At 42.8% G+C, this 25616-nt stretch overlaps 2 protein-coding genes and 1 long non-coding RNA gene across 3 annotated transcripts in view; 2 read left to right on the top strand and 1 right to left on the bottom strand.

Moving 5' to 3' along the window:
- Positions 1–2071: 2071 nt before the first annotated feature.
- Positions 2072–16016, bottom strand: LOC126542867 (uncharacterized). Its single transcript, XM_055077480.1, has 5 exons — positions 15615–16016; positions 14098–14200; positions 13843–13946; positions 11392–11567; positions 2072–3587 (listed from the first exon to the last, which is right to left on the bottom strand). Exons 1-5 carry the CDS (start codon positions 15721–15723, stop codon positions 3312–3314), a joined length of 768 nt encoding a protein of 255 aa, XP_054933455.1. The 5' UTR covers positions 15724–16016; the 3' UTR covers positions 2072–3311.
- On the top strand, positions 3594–9641 carry LOC129387847 (uncharacterized). The gene is made up of 2 exons (XR_008614998.2): positions 3594–5346; positions 7380–9641. It is a non-coding gene; the product is annotated as an uncharacterized lncRNA (long non-coding RNA).
- A 770-nt stretch (positions 16017–16786) lies between the features above and the next one.
- Positions 16787–25616, top strand: part of Rpn2 (Regulatory particle non-ATPase 2) — an 81118-nt gene continuing 72288 nt past the window's right edge. The window contains exons 1-6 of the mRNA XM_055077479.2: positions 16787–16929; positions 17255–17372; positions 17477–17540; positions 17623–17728; positions 21447–21637; positions 22998–23141. Coding sequence (XP_054933454.1) covers positions 16896–16929; positions 17255–17372; positions 17477–17540; positions 17623–17728; positions 21447–21637; positions 22998–23141 — 657 coding nt within the window. The 5' untranslated portion in view covers positions 16787–16895. The remainder of the gene's footprint in view (positions 16930–17254; positions 17373–17476; positions 17541–17622; positions 17729–21446; positions 21638–22997; positions 23142–25616) is intronic.

Genomic DNA, 25616 nt, shown 5'->3' with positions numbered 1-25616 from the left:
CCAGGAGAGGAGCATGCAATTATTGTTGAATTATTAGGCGTGGTTTTTGGCCCTTTAACATTGCACAAATAGAGTAAATAGAACGAGCTGGCCTTGCTCTTTCAGTGTGTTCTTTGCTGCCCTTCACTAACAACTGCTTTTCAAAATTTTCCTTGGTCATGTTCACTGATTTTCTTGTGAAGACGCCAGCGGAGACACTAAAACCTTGCTCGATGTGCACTCTAGAGGCAAGGGCAGTGTTGTAATGTATGAACACCTTGCACATAAGATAGTGCTTACTTGATGCCACAATGCTTGCATCCGACTACTACAAAAAGCAGTGTTTCACTGCTGCAGGGGCTCGAAGAAGACGCTCCTGGTAGGGCCAATGAAAAGCCTGTGTTGTCTTTGTGTCTTCCTTTTGTAAGTGTTCAATTGCGGCAAAAAACATGTCTTTTAAAAGCTGAAAAATTGTCTGTACGCAATTTCCTGGCATGAACATTTCCAGTGGCCATTGCTATCAAGCCATAGCAGTGGCAGTTCAAATTGTCAGCCAACATGTGGTGGAACGTTAAGGTGAATCAAATAATAAGTGCTTGGGTCTACGTCCAAACATGCGCATCCGTGAGGCTGCCATGTAGGCACAACTACAGGCGTTTTACTGAAGTTCCCACCAAATTCAACAGCTCGAAGCTAAATCACCTGTTACAGCTTGTCACATCAATAATGTAAGTGATTATATTTAATTGGCTACTGAAGAAAGTAACCGAATTACAATGAGCTATATCGAGTAAAGAAAGTAACCGATCAATTACAAAACTTCCCATAAATGTAATTTGCTAAGTACAAATCTGCCAAGGTGTGACTGCACCAATTCACCGTTATGGCAGCAGTGTATCGGCCAATATGGAGCAGCAACGTGGTGAAGAGGTTACATGAAGCTATGCAACCATCAAAATGTCACTCGAGGTAACTTTGCAAAGATGGCTTCTCATCGTAAAAATCAATGGTGGCATCAGTGTAACGCTGTACGAGACAGTATGGTGCAGGGGTAAATGCCATGTGACATAGCCTGCTAAGCTATTGGCAAGACGGTGAGGCAGATGCGTTGCATTCACTACTGTAAATAGTCGGCCTTGTCATACCGTGCCAGATCTTGCAGCACTGTTTGCTGTCCAGAGTGAAGAATCTTGTTGATTTTGAGGTGCACTGTATGACCAGTGGCGCCACTTATTACTGCACATTAATGTGTCCATAGCATTCATGCAAGTGCATTCTTCGATGTCTGCAATTTGCCAATAGATTAAGAAATGTGTCCACTTGTAGGGTCAAGCCAAAGGCATGCACTGCTGGCATAAATTAAAACAAGTCACAACAATTGTTTTGTTCCCAAGTTTGCCACTGTGCACAGCATTCAACGATTCAGGTGTTAAAACAGTTTTGAGGCCACCAAGCTTACTAGTAGCACGTTGATAGTGAGCACACAAATTACTGGAAAATTTGCGAGGTTACTTCGTTGGATACTTCCTTCTCTTCCCCTACTAGATACGAAACCAATTAGGTACATCTTTAAAAAGTTATTTGAGTCATACTGAGCAGCATGCATGCAAGCATGCATGCAAACTTAATATTTGGAGTAACCTGCTGTGGTTGCTTAGTGGCTATGGTGTTGGGCTGCTAAGCACGAGGTCGCGGGATTGAATCCCGGCCACGGCAGCCGCATTTTGATGGGGGCGAAATGCGAAAACACCCGTGTACTTAGATTTAGCTGCATGTTAAAGAACCCGAGGTGGTCAAAATTTCTGGAGTCCTCCACTACGGCATGCCTCATAATCAGAAAGTGGTTTTGGCACGTAAAACCCCATAATTTTTTTTTCCATTCTTGGAGTATTGCTTTGTGGGTGTTCATTTTGCAGATATATTATTATTATTATTATTATTTGGCCCTTGTCATATCTGCAAATGCTGTGACTAAGCCCCTGCCACGTCTGTAAGTGTTGCAATATGATTTTGTGTTGCACCATGCTTAGTGCGTCACAGGGGCCCAGGAAAGCAGTCTCTAAAATATTTTCGGATAGACATTTCACGAAGATGGTGTGTCAGAAGAACTTTAATTATGTTTTCTATACAGTTTCTGTACATGCATAAGTTCATTTGTTTGCTGGGGCCCTTCAGGAAGAGCAAAGATTGCTTGACAAAAGCCAAACCAGCTAGCAAACAGCTTGGAGCATGTAAAGTGCTGCCCTAACAGAAGTCCCTTTCAGGCAGCTGTGCAAAAAATAGTGGTTAAATTTCAAGAGATGCTAAAGGCTGTCAACATTGTCACATGGATGTTTTACACTGATGCTAGCCATGTCTTTTTGTTGTGTCTCAGTGAAACACAACTGACAATGGGTACTATAATCACTGCACTGGTCCTCTATGCCATTTGGCATAGAGGACCAGTGCAACCTTGTGCGCTGGTGTGACCAGGCAAACTTGTGCGCTCACTGTTGAGCCTGCAAGCTACAAAGACTCGCGCTTGTGCATTCATGTTAGGCTATGGCTGAGGCTAACTTCATGTAGAAATTCACTCAGGCACTTCAGGGCTACTCTTGTGGCTAGACACATAATACAGATGTCAAAGGGTGCTATATTACTGTGCAGACTGCCGGCTTTTCTGCAGATCCTTTTCACAGTCAAGCAGGATTATCTTAACGAGCTCCGTTCAGTAGCAGTTCTCCGCTCTCAGTGGTTAGTGAAGATTACCAGATGGCTAAAACGGCGACTCAATAGTTTACATGGGGAGTGCAGACAACCAGACAACTCACTGTTTGCTGCTTGTTTGATCTGGACTCTACAGGGCTGTGCAAAGACAGAACACTTTATTATCCTGCCTCAATCATGTTAGTGCCCTGGGCAACTGTGACACTATCCCTGTTGGACATGTCTACGAGTTTCTGTGGGGGATAAGGGGGATACTGAATAGCCAGCTGCTCAATATTTATTCAGATATGAGATGGATGGCTGGCTGAGGAGTGCCAGAAATTAGCTGCTGCTCCAGCTGGGTATATGGCCCATTCTTAGTTCTTACAAGCTATTGAGTCATCGCTAAATCTGCCACTAAGACCTAGTGTAGACATAAAAGGAGCCAAGGCACTCTGTATTCAGGCTGCCATGGCAACATGGTTGATCTTCATTGTAGTAGCTCCTGTAAGCACCCTGTGCTTCTCATGATGCTGATATCCTTCAGACACCAAGATCTCACTCGTAGGCTTCTAACACGTCTTGCTGTGAAGAGGCAAGCTGTGCAAGGTATCTCAGTGTGGTCACATGGTGGAACTTGGAAATCGCTACCACAGGAAAGGCACCAACACCGCAGTTGAGCGCAGGTACTCATGGTAGGCAGGGTCATTACCCCACTTGCGAAAGGCAGCATGCTCGAGCCTCGGCACCCCAGTGACACGGGTGATTAGCAGCAGGTCTGTTATGGGGCACAGCACACATAGGTACTCAGTCCGCCGAAACACAGAGCTGGCCGACAGGTACAGGCCAAGCCAGAGCAGGATCTCGCCAAAGTAGTTTGGGTGCCGTGATACACTCCACAGCCCTGTCCGGATAAAGTGACCCTGGCAGGAATGCAGTCAAAACATGTTCAGAAGCGTAAGTGATAATGTTATTATTACGAGTTAATGATGTACACAAACACATTCAACAACTCATTTAGTGATTTTATCAAGCAATGACCATATGAAACCAACAATCATGGAAACCACAGGAGGAATAAACTTAATTTGTTTAACATGCCAGACAACTGTAAGAGACGACTGAACTTGTGAATATGTTAACGCAAAACATTCTTTGCCTGCAAAAGGACTTCTTGGGCAAGTTGGTGCTTAGATTTCCTAGGTATACTTTGTGGCGCAAAATACATTTCTGGAAAAGGGACAGAAGAAAGGGAGACAGTGAAGCGCCAAACTACCAACTGTTTAATGACAGCCTGAACAAACGTATAGAAGAAAATACAACTTCCGCTCATGCGCAGGGAGCCAAGGTGTGACAGAACAACGTGGTCATGAGAACATACGTTGTATGAAGCACATTTCTGCGGAATATAATACGATAGATGTATCGCTGACACAATCAGACCCTTTCTTTTTAATATAAAACGCTTCCAACAACTCCCGCGGCCCCTCGTGTGTGATCCGGGGGCTGCCAGAAGCAGCACGCCAAACATTTCAGGGACTGCGTTGAAGGGGTGGTCTACGAAATACCCCTAGATTGCGGCAAGTCATACGTCGGACAAACGGGACGTTGCATTAATGACAGACTGAGGGAGCACGCTAATAGCATCGGCAAGAGTGAGAACGCGCATCTTCCTGCGCACTGTAAAGCCTGTCGTTGTAGACCATGCTTTGAACAAGTATTGATTCTTGGCAGAAGTAGGGAGCAAACTGCAAGGGAGTTGTTGGAAGCATTTTATATTAAAAAGAAAGGGTCTGATTGTGTCAGCGATACATCTATCGTATTATATTCCGCAGAAATGTGCTTCATACAAAGTATGTTCTCATGACCACGTTGTTCTGTCACACCTTGGCTCCCTGCGCATGAGCGGAAGTTGTATTTTCTTCTATACGTTTGTTCAGGCTGTCATTAAACAGTTGGTAGTTTGGTGCTTCACTGTCTCCCTTTCTTCTGTCCCTTTTCCAGAAATGTATTTTGCGCCACAAAGTATACCTAGGAATTCTTTGCCTGAGTCGGCCATTTTGGGGTACCTGGCATACTGAGCAGCGCTCTGCCACTAGAAGGTGCAGTGTGTCTGGTGCATGAAGGTATGTGACAATGTCACGCGCAGCAAACAATGAGAAGTTGTAGTTGTACAGATGACTGCAAGGTGTTTTCCCACTGCAGAAGCAGCAATGTGTTGTGCAAGCGATGATGTGCTATGCTGACAAGGTTGCCATGGAGTGAATTGTATGTTTATGTGAGATGTATATGCATCACACATATGCATGTCAAGGGTGAAGACAAGCTACTGTTGAAATTTGCATGACTTGAGTAAGAAGGTGCAAGTGTAAAAAAACTAAAACAAAAAAATATGATGGAAACACAAAACATTTCATACTATGTGAATGCAATAAATGCAGTAGGAAAGTGGAAATGTATAAATATGAGTGTGTGAAAATTAGAAATTTTGAACATAAATTAAAATTGTTGAATATTTGTTTCTGTATAGACACAAGTGATAACACTTATTGAAGTTTATGTGGAGATGGATCGAAGCAAGTAATGACTGTTCCGAATGACTTTGATGCTCAAGAGAGTGAGAGAGATAGAGAACAACTATTTAATGCAAAGCCCTAGTCTGGGTTCACTGAGAAAAGGGAGGTAAGTTGCCAGCAGGGCGTGATTTTCCAGTCATCCAACAAAGGTGCCTAAAGATGCCTAGATAGGCAGGCTGCGAGTTTGTTCTGTTGATTTAGGCAATATTTCGCTCACCAGTTTCACCTTGTTCGGATTCTTTTTAAGTGACTTGCGAAGCTGCAGTATTTCACTTCGCTGCTTCACCAAACACAACACACTACACCAGTGGTCCCAGACTATCTCTGACACCAGGCTGCATCCAGTCTACAAAGCTTCTTGAGGACTGCACCACTAGGCGTGCGGCATGCTTTCATTTATTTATTTATACTGCAGGCCAAGATGCTGGCCCATGCAGGAGGGGCAATACAGTGACAAGGTAATGACAGTGCAACAAAATTGAAAATATAAACAGTGCATCAAAAGGATGCAGCCTATAGCCGTGTTGCAAAACATCTAAATGCTTGCCTTAGCACAGTAACCACTATAAAAAAGATGATCCGTGCAGATGTGCCAAACAACAATAGAGCACTAAACAAAATGCCGGAAATTTAACAGGAAAACGAGAAAATAGTTGCAAACACTGCGTAAGATTGTGCTTATTTATGGGACAAACAGTTTGCCAACTCTTTTTCAAAGTTCCTTGATTGTAATACATGGACAGGGAGGGAATTCCATTTGTTAGCAGTATGTGGATAAAAACTATCCATGTGAGATTTTGTTTTAGCAAATATTGCCTTAAGGGAAAGGTTGTGTCTATGTCTTGTTCGTACATTAAAAGGCGTTACACAATGAGGCAGGTGAAGCTGGATCTTGATACTTATGATGCTATATAAAAACTGGAGAAAACTAAATTTATTCCTGTGTTCTAGTGAACTGATTTTAATTCTAAGCATTAGTAAGGACGGGGAACCCTCTCTTTTACATTTTCCAAGGATAAATCTAATGGCCTTCCTTTGTACACACTCCAAATTCATAATGTTCTTTTTGGTATGAGGATCCCATACAACTGCAGAGTGTTCTAGTTTTGATTGCATGAATGTGTTGTATGCTAGAATATTGGTATTTACTGGTGCCTTTCTAGGTTTTCTTTTTCACGGAACCGTAATTTGCACAAAGCTGCTAAACATCTAAGGGAAATATCGTCTGACCAAGAGAATTTGTTAGTGAATGTGACGCCTAAGTATTTGTATTTTTCAACATCAGTTATTATAGCGTCGTTTAGAACATGATAAAATGTGCTACATTCCTTTTTTCGTGTTAAATGTCAAAATAATTAATTAATTTGACACTGTAAGGTGACTGCCCTGTTTATGAATTGGGACAACTCTTGCCTTGCACCAGTTGGATGGTGTATCTGCTAAATGTAAGGATAATTAAAAAAAAAAACAATTAAGAATACACATACTATCTGTTCTGCATACCTTCATAAAAAAGCATTTGGAAGCTTATCAGGACCTGCAGAGTTCCTAATGTTAATATTAGGAGCATTTCCAGAATGCCTTCTCTGGAAATCGTAATATCATGTAAGAAAGACCTATTTGCATTGCATTGTTCGAATTCGTCCATGTAAGAGAACACACTCCAAAAGTAATCATTAAAATACTCAGCAATTATATGGGCATCTTCAATAATTTCACCATTAATCTTTATGTGTTACCTCTTTTGGCTGACTTAAACAGCACCAAAACTTCTGTGGAGCACCTTAAATAAGATCAGCAAGGCTACGACTGAAAAATTTTTCTTGTGCAGTTTTCACTTTTGCTAGTAATTCAATTTTTAATTCTTTGAGATATGAACTTTTTTTATTTATGTTTCTTTCTAATTCTTTTCAGCTTTTGCCTAGTTTGTATGATATTTCTGTTGATGCAAAGGCTAGATGGAGGTTTCTTGAGCACCTTCAATGTAATAAATCTTTGAGTACAATAAGGAACAGTGTCCCTGAACCTTTGCCATGAAAGCTTGGCATTATCCTGGTCAATATTAATGTGTAGGTCTAAGTAATCAATAACTGATTCATCATTTGCTTTAGCATAATTCCTAACCTCAATTTTTCTCAGGGTCATCTGACATTACTCACACTCATCGATGATGAAAAAGAAATAATTTTGTGGTCTGAAATGGCAGTTTCAATTTCAATGGATTCTTCACTGAAAACTTTGCTGAAGAATAAGAGGTCAAGAATATTCACTCCCTGAGTACATACACCGAGAACCTGCTGAAGACTGAATGTTAGCATGACATCAATGTGTAAGTCAGAGGAAGGACTGTGTCCGTAACTCCACTTTTTCCATTCTGTTTGTGGGACAATAAAATTACCAGTAATTATTAAGTTAGTTCTCTATATTTCCAAAGGTTATCATATCATTTCTGCATAAACTGAGCATCAGCATTTGGTGTCTGATACACAGAATGTAATATGCATGATGCTCCCCAAACAGAGACACTCAAAAACAAACTTTCATGGTTATCAATCCAATCTAGTTATCTTACATCAACACTAATAGCTGTGAGGTCACCGCCTCGAGAGCATCTATCTTTCCTAAACAGTTAGTGGTTTGGCGAAATGATTTCATTACCATGCACCCCGTCGTGCAAACAAGTTTCAGATCTAACACATAGTACATGCGGATCGTGTACTAGTAAAAGATCATGCAGTTTCTCTATTTTGGTGGCAGTTTCTATACTTCATTGACAATACACTGGGCATTTGGTTAAAGCAGTTGAAACTGCTGCGACTGTGACTGCTATTTCGTGTGTTTTTATCGCATTTCTGCACTCTCTTTTTTCTTTTGAATTAGTTTCCGCATGTTTTGTACGTCGTCCCAAATGTACAAGTCATTGTCAACGCAAATCTTATCATAAATAAGCCTGACTCTATTGCCACTGTCTTTTTTTTTCTTGCGCACTGCTCCAGAGCAGACGCCGCTTGCGCAGTATGTCTGCACAATAATCATCTTGCAAGGATATTCCTGTTCCCTTCTATTTTTGTGCATTTTCCAAGAGAGCTTGGTTTTCAGAATAGTCCTGTAAACACGTAATGACTGGCCTTCCTGTGGGTGTTTTCCCAAGTCTGTGGATTCGCGCGACAGATGTATAATTTATTCCTAACTTACCCTGAAAGACATCCCGGACAACCTTATCCTGTAGTATCGTTTCTGTTTCATTCGGATCTTCAGAAATTCCAAAAGCTATGAAAAACTGCGGTTTTCCAAATCAGTAAGTTTTTCTTGGTGAATTTTAAGTATTTCCTGCATTGCACTTACAGCCGCATTTACTTCTTCGTTTTCTTCATTCTTTGCTTTTAATTCAATGATACTACTTTCCAAGCTTCTTAAATACTTTTCGAAACCGCGTATCGCTTTTTCCATGGACTCAAGGCATTCTTTCAAAGAAGCAATGTCTTCTCTAATTGTCTGTTGGTCACTCATTAATGACTGGAACATTTCCTCAATGGTTGGACCTGGATTTTCTTCCATATCTCCACAAACTAGGAGCTTGCAAGAATTTAAACAATCACAGGCAATACTCATACACACATATGGGCACAGCAGTACAACCAGAAATCTATCATCACTGCTATAGTAACATCGGCACTATTGTAACTAACCTGTACAAGAACAACATGACGCATAGTCAGCTATGTCTGCCCAGCGCTTTTTCCATGCCCACTTTTGTCCCTTTTTGAAATACTTGCCAAGCAGTCACATGGGAGAGAGAGTCGCAGTCAACACTGCATGTCTATGGGTCTGTATGGGTGTAACGTGATTCAAGAATACAACGGTTTGCAAAATTGACTGCTATGTAGGTGCATTTTTCTGTACATGTCTTCCCGCTCATTATATGTTGAGGGAAACAAGTCATACCATACCCACACCGACTATGGTCATGTTTAGGCACGCATGATCCTGTTAGCATGCTATCATTGCTTTGAAAGGTCCTTCTGTGTTGGTTATTCCATTGCCGACGTTTTTATTTTTCTGGCATGAGAACTGCTACATCTACCTAGCTAGAAGAAGGAACAGTGAGAGTTGGGCGAGTCGGGCAGCAGAACAGTTGGGAGGGGACAGAGGGGGTGCGCTACTTGATGGGGCATGTGGGCTGCACCTGAGCATGCGGCCCGCATATTTGAGACCCCTGCTTTATACCCACATTTAGCAATGTACTGTTCCTTCGTTTGACTACTGTTATAGTCATGGTGCACAGGGTACGATAATGTTTCACTTGTCTTTCATTCAAAATCTTATCTATTGACTCGATGTCCAGTTGTGAATGGTGTTATACATGTATCAAATAAAGTAAGTAAGCCCTTCTATTACCAAGCTGACTCCACGCAACATTTATATTTAATTTTATATAGAAGTACTATTAAATCTGCTTTAAAGATTTTGCTATTCAGACAACCCTGATAAAAAGTATCTGTGTAGTCATTATTAATGCTTTGCATAACATTGATCCTACACAATGTGGGATTTGCATTACTTTTGGTACTTTTAATAAATAAAAAGATAAGGGCAGCTTGCAACAAGTGGGAGTTCCTGACCATATACAAATGCAGTAGTAGATCTCTGACAACGACCGTAATCACATCTTCTGGCAAAAAATTTAAAAAGTTGACAGTCACTTTAACATACGCTAAAGAGGATGAAGGTGAAAGCCAGCGCACTCACGAGACATTCATTAAATTACTTGACATTCTAAAACGAATGCATTGTTACCTCCTATAACTTGTTTCCTCCCACCAAAGGTTGTGGGTCCGAGTGCCTTAATTAACTCTGTCTTAATTAACTGTGTCTTAACACCAAAGGTTGTGGGTTTGACCATCAATGGTGGCAGCATCAATTTTGGTCCCACCAAAGGTCGTGAGTTCGACTCCCACCAAATGTCATAGGTTTGAGTGCCTTAACTCTATCTTAATTACCATCGCCTTAATGAATACCAAAGGTCGCAGATTCAACCATCAAATGTGGCTCCATCAATTTTGGTGCCATTGAATTTTGGTCTCGCTAAAGGTCGAGGGCTTGACTCCCACCAAAGGTCGTGGGTTTGAGTGTTTTAACACCAAAGGCTGTGGGTTCAACTCCCACCAAAGGTCATGGGTTCGAGTCCCATCGATAGTCGTGGGTGGCACAATCAATTCTGGTGCCACAATGCCACAGGGTCAAGTTTTTTATAACGCCGCACAATGGATTTTTCAATCCATGAGTGACTTGAGGCTTTTGCCTGAATATTTTCAAAAGATTGAACTAAAGACAGCACCACAGCTGGCATCGAACATGGAACCTTAAAAGCCGAAGTTTGATCCTGCAACCAAGGGTGCCACATACAATGTAAGGGTGTGCTTTGCTTGCACAATACCTTAATAAACTGCCACAGAGGTGAAAGAGAAACACAGGCTCTGAAGTGGGAGAGAGGGAACAAAAGCCTCCCTGAGCAAATTGTTTGTGCACTGCAGTAAATGCCTTTGTTGACCCTCACTCCTGCGGCTAAGCACAACAGGCTGCAGTGCACAGGGTTTCCAGGGTAGCTTCCAGGGGGCAGCACACCAATGCCAGGTGCCACCGTGTCGAGCGTTTCATATTGACACTTCATATTGCCTCCCAGCAATTTAAGTTGGCAAGTAGCTTGCACAACTGGAGTTGTCAAAAGCAGACATTTAGTGGTTCACTTGCTATGCATTTTTCTCTGTAGCGGCTGGTGAGTGCATGAAGTTTTTCTGGGTAACGCCACTGATAATGAAATTGTACAGATTTATTCTCACTCTTAGTTTAAGACCTGTGACACCGTGTAAGAAAACACTTTAACATTTTGCATCTTGTAGTAGAAGTCTCCAGTGAACAAATTTTGCAGGCAAGTTATAATTATTTGAAAAATAAAATAGAATGCTTTAACAGCATTATTTGGACATTGGACAGGACAAAGCTAGTGATTCCTTTTATTTCTTTGTTGGATGAACTGATATTGTGGTAAACCATGCGACATTTGCAATGCATTTTTATGTTGGTGGTATTTGAGAAACTATTGGCCCCTGTAGTACATTGTGCCCAGTTAAAGACAGAGGAGGAGGGGTACCTGGTTCTTGGGGTCTGCTTGGAAGGTGGCCTTCTGGTGGTCGGCCACTGCCTCCAGCACGAAACCCACCAGCCACAGCAGCCAGCCAGCGAGGTCACGTACTCCCAGTGGCAAGTCGGCCCACATGCTCGTGTTCAGAAGAAGTGTGGGGAAGAGAGTCACCAAGGTGTGCAGTGCTGCACAAGTGCCACCGGTGAAATGCATTTGATAAGGAGAGAGAGGTAGAGAGAGAAAAAAAAAAAAGCAGTGTGAAGGCAGGACACAGCGGGCAAGAACAAGGCACAGCGAAGCACTTTTTGTCCTCTCTTATGTCTCATTCTCATGCTGTTTTTGTCTAAAAAGCCACGTATCAGCCAGTCCACGTAAGCACAATCTTAAAATCTATTCATGAACTGCTGAAAGCACAGCCATGCTAGTTGCAACAAGCACAGCTTTGAATGCATATCAGCACTGCCCAGTTCCAATTTGCTGCTCAGCACTGCATTCAACCATGCTTTCAATAACTTCATTTAAGGGCCCCTCACCAGGCCCAATTGTCAATTTTGGTCACACACCATAAGTTGTAAAAAACAGCCCAAAGAGCATTCTACTGCAGGGGTTTAGCAGTAGCCAAGATAGAAGCAATGAAATGTTGGTAAAGCAATGGTGCCAGGAGGCAAGCTGCCCTTTGCTGCAGCAGATGCTCTCTCCTGTTGCCTCAACCAGTGCCTGATGGTGACACCCTCTTCCCACCTTCCACTATCACTAAACATACCAAACTACAAATATTTATTGTTTGAGGGCTCAAATTATAATTATGCTATTATTATATATTAACAATTTGGTTGTTTCATGGCATTATTCATCCAGTGAATTCCAAATTGGACCTATTTGGGCTAATTGAAATACATTTGCCTTTTTTGTGTTTTTGTTCTTGTAAATAAACTACTGGTATTTTCTTCACATACAATTCTTTATGTTACCGTGAGATAAGCTAAACCTTGTTATTATTTGTAATGAATTCTGTATTTTGCTCTGTTAACGTTCATTTCCTGTTGCTTGTATAATACCTTATTATATGCTACTGTTGCTTTGAGATGTCAATTATCATAACTATTCTTGTACAGGAGGTCCCGATACAGTCTTTGACTATGGGACCTCCTCCTGCATGCTAAAAACTTGTAATTTGACCCAACTTCTAACAATAAATTCTGATTCTGATTGAGCCTCGTCAAAACCACTTGGCATTTAGTTCCAATATAAGTTCCCACACACGTATAGATCACCTTACAGTCCGTTACTACAACTTAGTTTTACCACTAATAGTCCTAACTGGGGGTGAGCTTAATACATATTTCTATTAGTCTGTTGGCAGTTACTATCAGATTACCTATTGATTAATATGTATGCAATCCAAGTTCCTATTGAAATGACAGGACACTTATCAGACTAATACAAATCTGAATACATGGCTCTTTTGTCATGACGCCTGCATCCAATTTCTTTTTTTCTCCCTTCTTGATGTGAAATGCATTTCCAGAGGTGGTTCTAGGCACTCTGCTTTTCACGGAAACTCCCAAGTTGATTGCACTACTGCTGGCTATTTGTTCTTTGCAGGCACCATGTGAGTGATGTGACAGCACAATATGCGAGTGTCATTATGCTGGCATGGCAAGTGGCCCCTCCAAGAGCACACACGTTTGTTTGAATTTTCAGCTGCTTTCATGGCATAAATCATTGTAATACTTTGCAGACACGATTGTCATCACATGTTCTATGCACCGCACTTGTCTGTTTGCAATGCCTAATCCTGGTGAGGGACCCTACATTATAGGGTGCTTTTGCTGCTCTAGGATTTTTCCCCCTTGCAGAGTTCTGTTTTGCCCCCAATATTTGCTTCATTGTGCTTACTTACATGTCCGATTGTGCAATGTATGGTTTAGGTCAGCAAGGTGTTCCAGTCTATGGCATGCACAAAATGCAATGTGGGGAAGCTGAATGATTGCATTTAAGTTGTTTGCAAAATGTGTGTTCTCACCAAGGAGTTGCTGTTCTCAAATCAGAGGTACAGGCAAAAGACATAGGTGCACTTTGCTTCACCTAGTGTCCTAGAATCATGCTTACAAAAGACTTGCGGTACTCATTGACACCATAAATTGAATCGCTTGATAATGAACATTTTGATGATAATATTTGCCACCGCGAACTCTTATCACAAAGGTGTATGTTAGCTGTTTCTGCAAGAGGATGCTCATAGTGTGTCCGGAGCTGCAGTGAATGCCACCCTCCCTCCCTTTTTAACTGCAAGTGAAACATATGAAGTAGGCTACAAAAAATGGAGAATATGCCAGCTATGCGGCCACCAGCCTCATAGCTCGTGGTCACATAGTTGTGTGTCACAATATTGTGTCACATAACACAATATTCTCAATCTTGCTAGAAGGAATAATTAGCTTAAAAAGCAAGGCTTGCCTTGCAGCGTCCATAAGAGAAAGAATTTCCGTCGACGTGGGGGTGCAGTCTCCCGTGAATCTTGGCTGTGCCATAGCTTGCGAGTGAAGAGGTAAAGACCAAGCCTGCAAACAAATGTACTTTGCAAGGCTTTTCTTGAAGGGCACACTGGCCTTGCCCTCTGCCACTTTGTCCTTGATGGAGCAATGATAGTAAGGCTGCTTATTATTTAGTCAAACAATAACAGCAGGCCATGTGCCCACTGCAGCTACCAACCTGATTGCCCACAGCACGACCAGCCAAGTATGGATCCTCTGTCGGAGGGAACGGCTGCCCCAGAAGTAGCTCAACAGTGCCAGCAGAATACATGTACACGAGCCTGCAGGTGGCATCAGCACTTGACCCAATTAGCATGCAAATCTTAAGCACATTAAGGACACAAAGCCCAACTACCATCGTGCACTGCAACTTTGCATTTCTGCTGCGCCCCCTACTATCAGTTGCACCCTTTCCCAATTTTGATACACCATAGAGTCACTTTAAGACAAACAATGTCAAGCCCATTTTTCCAACCAGTTAAACATACTGAAAGACAGCGTGAGGGAAGACAAACATATTATGCAGGCAGATGAACAGTTAGAGATACTTTATAGTTTTTTCACAAACGCAGTGTGCCACTGTTAAGCTAGCATTGTAATAAGATGAAAGACTTTCAAGCTTTGTTTGACTTGAAGGGAACTTGACTGTGAATATGTTCACCACTGCATCACCTTATAACTGCTTTGTTTGATACTGATGTGGGCTCAATGCTTTTGGGGAGGTTATCTGGCTCTGCCCTTTGCTACCAAAGCTCCCCTTACATCATTCAGGCCGACCTGAACAATGCCTATTGCTCAGTGTGAATCGTCACTGCCTTCTTATTTTAGCTATCATTCCTGTTCATGTGACTGTACCAGTCGTCACTCTTGAATCTTGCCTATGATGTGAAAGTACCTTGATTGTTTCATATATGTGTCTGTTTCGCTTTCAACAGAATCTTGCAAAAAGCTAGCTGCATACGGCAGTACCTAAACATGTCGAGCTAAAAACATGAAATTGCTGGTTTTTGAGCGTTAACTTATTGCAGTCCACCATCCTTCTTTTACTTACACAACTGACAGCCACTGCTTGTAAGCCTTTTTCTTTTTTCACATTGTTCTTGGAACCAATGCACACATACATTAACTAAAGCCTTATCTTTTCATTTCACAACCAGCCAAGAGCCTGAGGCATGCTATGCAGCAGCTTAAAATCAACCGCGTTATTGTTACGAGCTGCATGCATAATGCTCCTACAGCAACCCAGGTTACTTTGACAACGTGAAACTGCCGTTTTACACACCACATACAATCGACAACGGTTTTTAATGTTTAACACAGGCTAACAATCTTGTGTACAAAATTTGCAGACAAGGAAGGTCGCTCAACACGTAGTAAACAAGAATGCGGCACAGTAATATTATAGCATGAAATAGAATAAATTGTGTCACGGGAAACCAGACAAAATAACAGATCGTCGGTCTGTAAATGTCTTGTATTTGCTTTATTAGCACATTTACGCAACATTTCGTGCAGCACCAACGATCTGTAAGGGTACTAGTATTTTAATCCGTTAAGCCATTGCAGCAAGTAGCATGAATAGACAATTCCTTAGCTTTTCTTGTGAATTGTGTCATGAGACAGGCGACTTAATCCGCACAAAATAAAGCACACTATGCTATTTTAGGGAATGATGAGACAAGCATTGGAAATTACCGACTAGTTCGAAGAGAAGATCGGTCCGGAGCACCGCGGAAACCACGAAGAAGCCCCACTGAATGCCAATGTTGATAAGCACGCAACTGATCAAAATATTGCTGCGCATCGTAGTCTCGGATGGGACACACCGCCTAAACGTTGACGCACATAAAGGCCACCAATTTTAAATGTTGCCACAGCATAGGAGAGACGAAACCACGCCGCGCCTCTGCACCCAAATAATATATTTCACATGACAAAAATTTCAGTTAAAAAGAAGAAAGGTACGCTGCGCTGCTGGACGTCGGTGACAAAACTTCAGGGTTGATGACCTTCCCTTTAGCCCAGCCCCCTGTATCTTGCAATGCCTATGTCTGGCATGTGTCTGGCCTGTGTAACCGCGCTAAAAGCAGGCGTGAAGAGGACGACATAGTACATGGGAAGTATATTAGTGTATCCAGTATAGGTGTTCTGTGGTATATTTATGTATCAAGTAAAATTGTGCTTGTAGTAAAATTGTAGAATTGTTATTTTATGAGAGTTTGCTGTTGGGCTAGTTGATATATATTTATATATAAAAAAAAACAGCTCATTGAACGCTACAAGTTTGTGCCCATAAAGTTAACTCCATGTTTGTGCCACTTTTTTTGTCCCGTTCATTGCGCTCTGGCGGGAGCTGGGAGCGACTGGTCCATTCCGCTAGGATCACTGGCGACTGCGTGGGCGACATGGGGCGACTGTGATCTCTGTGGGCTGAATGAGCTCCATGATCGGCTGCGGCCATAGAATTTCTCATATAGTGTGAGAAACTCTATGGTTGCGGCCTCTTCATACATAGAGTTTCTAATATGAAACTCTATGTCTTCATAGAATGAAGAACCAGCTATAAACCAGCCTCTTTCGGACAGTAGGTCGTGCTTTCGGAAGCATGACCCATAGAGTTACTATATGACCACCATGCTTCGGGGGCACTCCGAGGCGCTGGCGTAAGCATTTTCAAGTGCTGCTATAAACAATCAAAATCATAATAAGTAATTTTTTGTGCAAAATGTTTGCAAGAACAGAGCAGCCGTGAGTGTGAAATTTTTATTTTATAATAGTGCATAAATAAAAAATACACATCTCTGAGGCTATTATGAAAATTATAACGACTATGGGTAATCCTAAATAGATTGATGTTGGCTACCGTTGGCTAATTTTGCGGCGAGCAAGGGCAGGAGAGCAGCGGCGTCCGTGAGTCAGGGAATTTCGTCGACTCCGTCGTGAATTCTCAAATTCTGCTGACGCTCCACCGTGAGAATGGTGCAGTCAACAATGAATATCACTTCAGCAGGTGAGGCGTGGCGAATATATCTGTGTTTGCGTAGATTTTTTCCTTCTGGCAGTGCTGTTCAGCGTGTCGTTGTGACCAGTAACGACATTTACATCATCGAGGTTGCTTGTTTGGAAAATTGGGATGCCGTGCTTTGTTGCAAATAAACATGACAAATGTGATTGTTATCACGGTCACACAGAACTCTTTCTTTCTCGCACCTGTGTGAGACGGCCATGCGCATCATGCGACTATGACAGAGATATTTTTAACGACTCGTAGAGCTCCGTTAACATGTCAGTATTGCACATAGTAAAATTTATCGTTTTGTGTTTCTCCTTTTCAGCGGGAATAATTTCCCTGCTTGAAGAGAACCAAACAGAGCTCAAAGTGTTCGCCTTGAAGAAGCTGGACAACATCGTCGACGAGTTCTGGGCCGAGATCTCCGAAGCAATCGAGAAGATGTAATGACGTTGACTTTAATGGCCTATTTCAGATCGTCATATTCAGCTTTCTTTTGTTTTCTCAATGAGTCTTATCAATATTGTCTTTATTACCCCCTTTTTAGTGAGGTTCTGTACGAGGACAATGCTTTTCCTGAAAGGCACCTGGCTGCGCTGGTTGCATCCAAGGTCTGTGAAGTGGCCTTAACTTGGTTTCAGTGATTGACGTCTTTTCTTTTTTTTCGCTTCTTTCCTTCGGGTTTTCTACCAGGTTTACTACCATCTTGGCTCATTTGAAGACTCCCTAACTTATGCCCTTGGTGCGAGCGAGCTCTTTGACGTAACAACATCGTCTGAGTATGTACAGACCATCATATGTACGTATGATTTTCTTATGTATGTAATAACATTAGGAAACTTATTCGGGATGTCACGTTTAGGTGTGTACATGGGCTAGAGCAGCAAAGATGAGTGTGTGAAAAAAAAAATTAGGTGGCAAGTGTGTGATTGATAATGCCCACATTGCATTACTGAGTAACGAACCTTGAGTACTGGAAGCCCATATCGAAGGTTATGCTTTGCCTACCGCAGGCACTGTAATGACGTCTTGGATGCCAGGTTTTGATTATCACATTATTGCACTCCAATGTCACAACCGCAAATATTGCTTGCTTAGATGGTTAGGTTTAAATCCTGTTGAGCCAACGATGCAATTCTCCCAAATGGGCATTCATCCTCAGGCTACTTGTTCCACCCAATGCATGGACATGTTATCTTTCATGGAATGTGGCCTCGCCACAGAGAACAATTTAAAGACCTCTTTTCAACCTTTATTGCTTTAAGTAGACCCATTCTTTGCAATAATTGCATTTGCTCCATCGATTCAATTAACATTCAGGAAAGGAAAATTTTTTCATCCATCTGAGTTGAGCACAGTGTTACAAAGGAAATCCATACAGGTTTCCCAAAAATAAAGTTTGCGCTGCAATCCATTGGCCTTTTGGTTAACTCAGATGGTAGAGCGACAACCCTGGAAAGGGGTTGGTCCTGGTTTCGTTCCCCAGAGCAGGACAAATTTTTCTTCAACTGTGATGCCTTGTTACTGAGAAACCCGGATGGGTTTCTTTTGTAGCTTCGTGCTGCACTCAGGTGGATGACAATTTTTCCTGTGCATGAACTTTTTCCTTCACCTTGCTGGCTTCCGCAGAACTGATTTGCTAATAACATTTATTCAGTGGGATGCTTAACCATGGCAACTGCTATTAATTTACGCTATGATGTTGCTGCTGTTCATCTTGTCAGTGAACTGACAAGTATGGGATGCGAAAGTGACGTTGATGTAAGATGCCTGTCAGATGCTAGTTCATTCAGATAGTGGGTGCACAATGAAAAAAGTACTTGCAAAAATGACTAAGAAAACAGCCCCTTTAGAGGAAGCAAGCTGCTTCTTTCCATGACACAGCTCAGTGTAAATGCTAGCTCTATGGTGAGGTTAGGTTACACCCAGTTTTATATGCACTCTAAATGGCCATGTATTTTGAATTAGCTGGTTGAGCACATGAATTGCATATTGAAATTGAGTGAAACATGCAAGTGAGGAGTTTGTAGGTAATAAACACAGATGACTGGTGTTGTATTCATGAAGCTTTCTTTTTTTCTATATTTCTTCCTTGCTTTGGCTACTGCCATTGCTGTCATCTTGAACACTGTCGTGGTTGGCTTACGTCCATTTTTACGAACCGTTCTTGAATACAAATGAATTTGCGAATATGAACTCGGCTGCAAAAGCATGGTCTGTGTCCATGAATACCATAGACTGATGTCCTTTCTTTGCTTGAAATTGATGTGAAATACTGCATATCATATTGACTGCAAATAAAGATGGGGACAGCAGAAGAGAACACAGAAATGAGACAGGTGGTAACTTTTTAAGATATGCAGTAAACACCAACTAGACCAAACTGAAGCTCTTCTGATATGAAATAAGCTTGCTGTTGTGAGTGATTGGTTATTGTATCACCTGTGAACCAGTATTAAAACAAATTAAATTTGGTACCTGTAAGGTAGAGGCAGTTCTATAGATCTGCTTTCTGTGGAGGAGGGACAAATGTGCACATTGACAGGGGAGGGGGGGAGCGTATTCTGTAAATGTCCACCTAGTGGGCATACCAATTTCTGCTGCTGCTGAAGTGCTGATTGGCTGGGCTGGGGTACCAGTGAGAAGAAAACAGGCACCCTCAGCCAATTTCCTTTTCGCTGGCTCCCCTACAGCCAATCAGCTGCTTGCTGAAATGGACAATCTACTAGGTGGATGCTTACGGAATACACTCCCCCCCCCCCCCCCCCAGGCTGGTGTATGCCAACTGTTAGGAAGGGTCGTCAAGTTTATTAGCATCAGGTGTATGCACTGTATTAGAACAGGTCACTGGTTGCACGAACAATAGACCTTGTCTTTGACTAGTCTTCCATTGTTCCCTGGAGGCATCTGTTAGAAATACTTGACTGTCTTCTTAACAGTTGCATTGGACTCAATAATTTAAAGAGATACAGAATAAAAATCTAATAATATTGCGAAAGCACCACAGTTGCATTCCTAAGATACGATTGCTCTTGTATATAGTCATTATTCGGGTTATGTTTGAGCGGATAGGTTTATTTTTGACGCTCTGTGAGTGCCCACTGGGTCACATGCAACACACTCCCGACAACAAGCCGGCGGATCTGGCGTCACATCTGCCTTCAACAACCACTGGGTGAACTGACTGGCTGCGCACTGTTTTGTTTTCCCCGCGTTGCGCCATGCACAATGCTAAGTTCTAGTGAGAGTGATGGCATGAGCGGAGATTATGACTCTGACTTCGATGAGCAGCCTTGTGAACAACCAGCAACGACAGGAACGAACGGTATTTCGGTGACAATCCATCAGAGGTAGCAACTGGTACTGAAGGCACGGTTTCTGGTTCCTCCGTACTTTCACCAAGAAGTTGATCAATCTAAACACAGAGGAACAATGTTTTTATGCACAGCCTGCAGAACTGGCAGATACAAGGAACACAAGTGGCGAGCAGGTAACATATACCTCAGCTCAGCACATTCCTTCAGCGCTAGCTAACACGCCCGCTCCCCCGTTCTTTTATCGCAGCAGGGCGCTCCTTCCCTTGGCGGGAGCGAGATGCCACTGTCACTATCATGTAGGCCTATGTTTTTTTTTTTTAATCTTTTGTCGTCGCTGCAGACGATGCGAATTTCGATTCATTCGGGCAGAATTGGCCAAATATCTGGCTTAGAATTTTGAATAAACAACAAATAACTGCCAAGCAGCGTTCTTCTCCGGCGGCTGCTACACGTGGCTGCTGACAACCGTGGCTGCTGACAACCGTGGCGTCTACTACAGCGTTAGCCACTCGAATTGCGAATGCCGTAGTAGACGCCTTCGGTGGACACCGTAGGGACGCATTGCCAGCGCTTGAGTGTTTTGTGTGCAGTATGGCACTACTTCCCCCAGCTCCACTGGTCTATGGCGTTTGCGATAGCAGAGCCATGCATATTCGCCTTCTCTTTTCAAATGCGCCTCTGACATCTTGTTGCTTGCGCTTCCTCGAGAAAACAGACGACACAGCGTCAGACTTGAGGTGCTGCCTTTTCAATGACACCCCGAGGCTTTGCGATCGCTCGCAATGGGCGGGAAGCAGTGAGGCAGGTAAGTGTGGTGCAATATTGGTTTTGCCGGAGCTGTCGGAGGATGCCGCTAGGGGCAGCAATTTGAAAAATATTCACTAAAATAATTACTTTTTGCTCATTTCTGCTTAGAAAGAGTGTTGTTTTGGTAACTCTCAGTGCGGTAGCTGTCATTGTAGCCACAAATTTCCTTGACACATTTTTTATTCTGTATCTCTTTAAGCTAAAATGTTTGCCACGCCTTTTTCTGAAGCTTGTCCACCTTTCTTTTCTCTTTTTGGTGGTTTGCTGTCTGTGTCTGAACTACAGGAGTGGCTGCTTCTTGTATTTATTTTCTAAATAAAAACAGTTGCATGGTTGCATGTCTACTTTTGGTGTCTGGAAGTTGAAGTAATTGTGGTGCCATTGTGTCTGCAGCCAAGTCCATTGACCACTACATAAAGCTGCGCAAGCAGCCCGAGGAGAGTGAGGGTATTGACGAGCGATTGGAGGCCATCGTGAACCGCATGTTCCAGCGCTGCTTTGATGATAAACAGTACCGACAGGCTGTGGGCATTGCGCTCGAGACGCGCCGCATGGACATGTTTGAGAAGGCCATCGTGGCTTCAGTGAGTGTGTATTTCACTTTGTGTTGGTAGCAGCGGCAGTAGTAGCTGCATTTGTAAGCAGGACAAGGTTCCTCAGCCACTGTTAGTTTTTAATGCACCTAGGAGGTGTATTGTAATGAGTGTTGGCAAGGCGATTTGACAAGAAGCTGGAAAAGGACAAAATAAATGTACATTCAAGTGCAGATATATAGAAGTAAGAATATCGTGGGAGCCTAATATATTGCATGAAAATGTGCTGGTGTAACATGTAATTGAAATTGACTACTGGAAGACTCCTTGTCTGGTTGAGAAGGAATTCATGTTAGTACTAGGAAAACCAACAAATATGGCTAAAATAAAAAAATGTCAAGAGATGTGTCGGCTTCCTCAAACAGGTTTTAACATGTAGCAGAAACCTGTGGTTATCTCTTATAATTTAGGGCAGTCGAGACAAAAATGGCACATTCGATTCTATCATGTTGAGGATCTTCATATGTCTGAGTTAAAAGAGAAGCTGAAGCACTTTTAAAAAACAGTAACCTTTCAGACTTAATATACTCCCCCCCCCCCTCACCTTGAATATGAAACTCGTCCACCACAGGTCGCTTTAATTTAGCCGAAATGAGCAGTGGTATCTGTGGGAGACACCCCGAGTCAGTTGACATGCTCTGATGATGATGATGATGATCATGACGTCATCACAGGTATTGGTGAGGCGGTAAATTTGAATAGAGCACTCGTGTGACCCAAGTTATTTGCTGCTCTGCTCGGTGTGTGAGAGGACCGAGCTGCGATGAAAATTTAAACGGTGGTTGCGGTGCTGCTACGCACACAATCGAAAAAATACCTTAAGGAGTTGAATGATACTGTGGCAGCCTTACAGACCACCATAAATCTTCCATTTCTTAAACCTCTTCAGTGTCCTTTTAACTGATGAAACCATGTGTAGTGTGAATGTGGTGTGCTGGTATTTTAGTCTACAGGCTGTGGTGCTCTGAAAAGCAACATCACATGGATAAGTTTGTGCACTCAGTGACATTAGCCACACTTTGTACATCTGCAAGCCGCAGTGCCACATGGGCTTTTAGAGGCTCCCTTTATCCCACCCTACTGGTTTTCTGCAGTATTGTAGAAGCCACAGATAGCCTTGGCCAACAAGGAATGCAAAAAAAACACCTGCTAGAGTGCATTCATATTCTTCTTGTCAACTCATTGCCAGCATTGTATCTTTATGTGACACCTGGAAAGGCATCAATGCAGAAACGAACAATATTACTGACATTGCTTGGCTACAGCGGCAAAATGTAATAACACAAATAAGCTAGAGCCAATAGAATTAACATGAGCTCATAGTGGATGCCTTTGCTTATTGCGTTGGCAGAAAGAAATTCCTGGAATGCTGGCCTACAGTGCCAATGTGGCCATGACACTAGTCCAAAATCGGGCCTTCCAAGATGAGGTGTTGCGCACCTTGGTTCGACTCTACAAGAATCTTGCCACACCAGACTATGTCAACATGTGCCAGGTATGTTGGAATATTGTGCCAGTTGTTGTGTGTCAAATTTAACTCCTTACTGTATGAATTCATATTTTTTTGTGCGAAAAGTAGACAAGCCTTCGTTTAGTCTTGCAATGGCCTAACAAACCTCACATTTCTAAAAAAAAGTGCACAATTGAGATTTAGTGAATGGTAATTGTCGCATATCATATACAGTGGAACCTCGTTCATACGTTTTGGAAAAAAATACGAGAAAAAGCTTACTAATTGGGAAAACGTACGATCCGAAGTGACTAAAAAAATTTGAGACTCTACTATCATTGACATCTACGTAATGTGACGCGCGTCGAGCTGATGGTGCTCCTGAGGCCAGAGGCGCCTTTTGTTGTTTTCCTATAGTGTGGTGTTTTAAGAGGGCAACAGGAAACCGGAATGAAATCAAGCTGGAGGGCGACACTGCAGGGAATGGCAGCACATTTGAATTATCGCCTAGTAATAGCTTGCAGCACGCTACCAATGACACAATGCACTACGCATCACGCATTGTAAAACAGATAGGTGAAGATGCTTACTGCAGTAGGCTTGGAGGCGATAGCTGTGAGTGCAGCGACCCGGCCGGAGATTTGCTGGTATCGAAATAAACTGTGCGCGCCGTCGTTCTCGCATGAGATGGGCGTTTATATACTGTTGTCGATCACGCACGCCTCACGCCTTTTCTTGTTCACAATGAGGTCTAGTGGCTAGAAAACGTATACGATCCCAGTCTGCAGCAGGGAATGCTGTCGCGTTTCGGTAATCGCCTATTAAAAGCGTGCGCTACACTTCTGATGGGACCATGCGCTGTGAAACAGATAGGCGACGATGCTTATTGCAATAGGATTGGCGGTGATAGCTGTGAATGCCATGTGCGACGACCCCGGAGAACATTTGCTGGTAATGAGATGAGAAACTGAGTGCGCGCCGGCCCTTTCATGTGAGATGGGAGGGCGAGTATTGCGGTGAAGTTGCCACAGCAGGCAGCTATATACTGTTGTTGACCCCGCGCACCTCGTGCATTGTCTTGTTAACATGGGATCTAGCGGATGGAAAACGTATCATATTATTGCAGTTTGGTGACGTATTGAACATCGCTGCTGAAAAATTGCGCGTTCCAGGAACAAATCAGTTGGTAAAAAATGAACGCAACTCTATTGGGTCATTTTTTTGTTCTCAATTGCCAACGTTGGGACCGGGAAAACGTACATAACGGGAACATATCAACAGGGTTCTACTGTATATGATACACCATTCAGTTAAAGTATATAATATAGCCCTGCAGAAAGATATTTTGATTGAACAATACCTGCAAAAAATATCACAGCCATTGGAATTTTGCTGTTATAAATTCAGCGTATTTCTAGCAGCTCCAGCCTACTGCAAGTGTCTTAAAAATTGTGATGTCATCCTTCATTGACTATATGATAGCTTCATATCTAAGCTGGCTAGTGACCACACTTAAGAGTGCAAGTATATTTGCATAGGTATTTTTGTTCTTAGCCATTGAAAATTATTTTCCTTACTTACTTTCTTTCTTCTATTTTGCCATTTTCTAGGGGCCCTGAACCACTGTTTATTGATGTGGTTCAGGGCCCCTAGAAAAAAATAAGCTTTTTAAAAAATACTTTGCCGTAAAAAAGTACTTCAATGCGTTCAGCAGAAACGCAGTTATTGGCAATCAAACACATCGTTCGCGGTGCTTCTGCTCCTTCTTCAATCTCTTGCACTGCAAAGGATACAACGGAGCATGGTGTGCCCACAACGCTCAGTCTACTGGACGCCACCATGGCGTGCAGTTCAAATTTGATTTTGGATGTTCACGTAGACGCCACTACTTAAGATTATGGCACCTATGACGCGCCAAACGTAAGCCAAATGCTGTTGTCTTCAGCGAGCCGCAGTGTGCTCAACTGGCGAACTTGTCGCGGCTGCTGTGGTATGTACGCTACATAGCAGATCACAGCTACATGCAAATGTAGTGCGTGTGTGCAGCGTTTGCTTTGTGCACAACAGGACTTGATTGCGTGCTCGTGCTCATATGCTCCAATCTGGCCATGCTATGTGGTGGGCGCTGCTTTTTCCTGCACCAGCTTCGCTGAAGGATAGTAGCCACATCCAACTTGCACATTCCTAAGGGCGAAGTCTGCCAACGTGTCTAACCAGGAGTGGCCAGGAGTGAGCGTGCGCTGGCTAGCGTACGTGCCGTCTGACCTTAAGTTGCGCATGGTTTGAGGCTAGTTGAGTGTTCAAAACTAGTTGAAATTAGCGAGACCTGACAGCCACCACACTGATAAGCAGGGTGGCCAAGACTGCCCGCAGGTGTTCTCTCCGACACTGCACTGAGTATGTCCAAGTTTTCCTCTCGCCTGCTGGCTCCTTGGTGTTGCAGACTTGAGCTCGCGTACGGTGCCTTTGCCCGTACGTCGAGCACGTGGCTTGTGCTGATTCTTTCCGGATGCTAAGCCA

The sequence above is a fragment of the Dermacentor andersoni genome, chromosome 2 (assembly GCF_023375885.2).
Source record: "Dermacentor andersoni chromosome 2, qqDerAnde1_hic_scaffold, whole genome shotgun sequence".
In the NCBI taxonomy this organism is placed as follows: domain Eukaryota; kingdom Metazoa; phylum Arthropoda; class Arachnida; order Ixodida; family Ixodidae; genus Dermacentor; species Dermacentor andersoni.
Note: the sequence above shows the minus strand (reverse complement) of the source record. Positions and strands in the feature narration are given on the sequence as shown.

Coding starts and splice junctions, on each gene's coding strand:
- LOC126542867 (XM_055077480.1), bottom strand. CDS start 15,723: ATGCGCAGCAATATTTTGATCAGTTGCGTGCTTATCAACATTGGCATT. Junction 13,947..14,097: donor GTCGTGCTGTGGGCAATCAG/GTTGGTAGCTGC, acceptor ATTTGTTTGCAG/GCTTGGTCTTTACCTCTTCA. Junction 11,568..13,842: donor TCTCTTATGGACGCTGCAAG/GCAAGCCTTGCT, acceptor GCACTTGTGCAG/CACTGCACACCTTGGTGACT.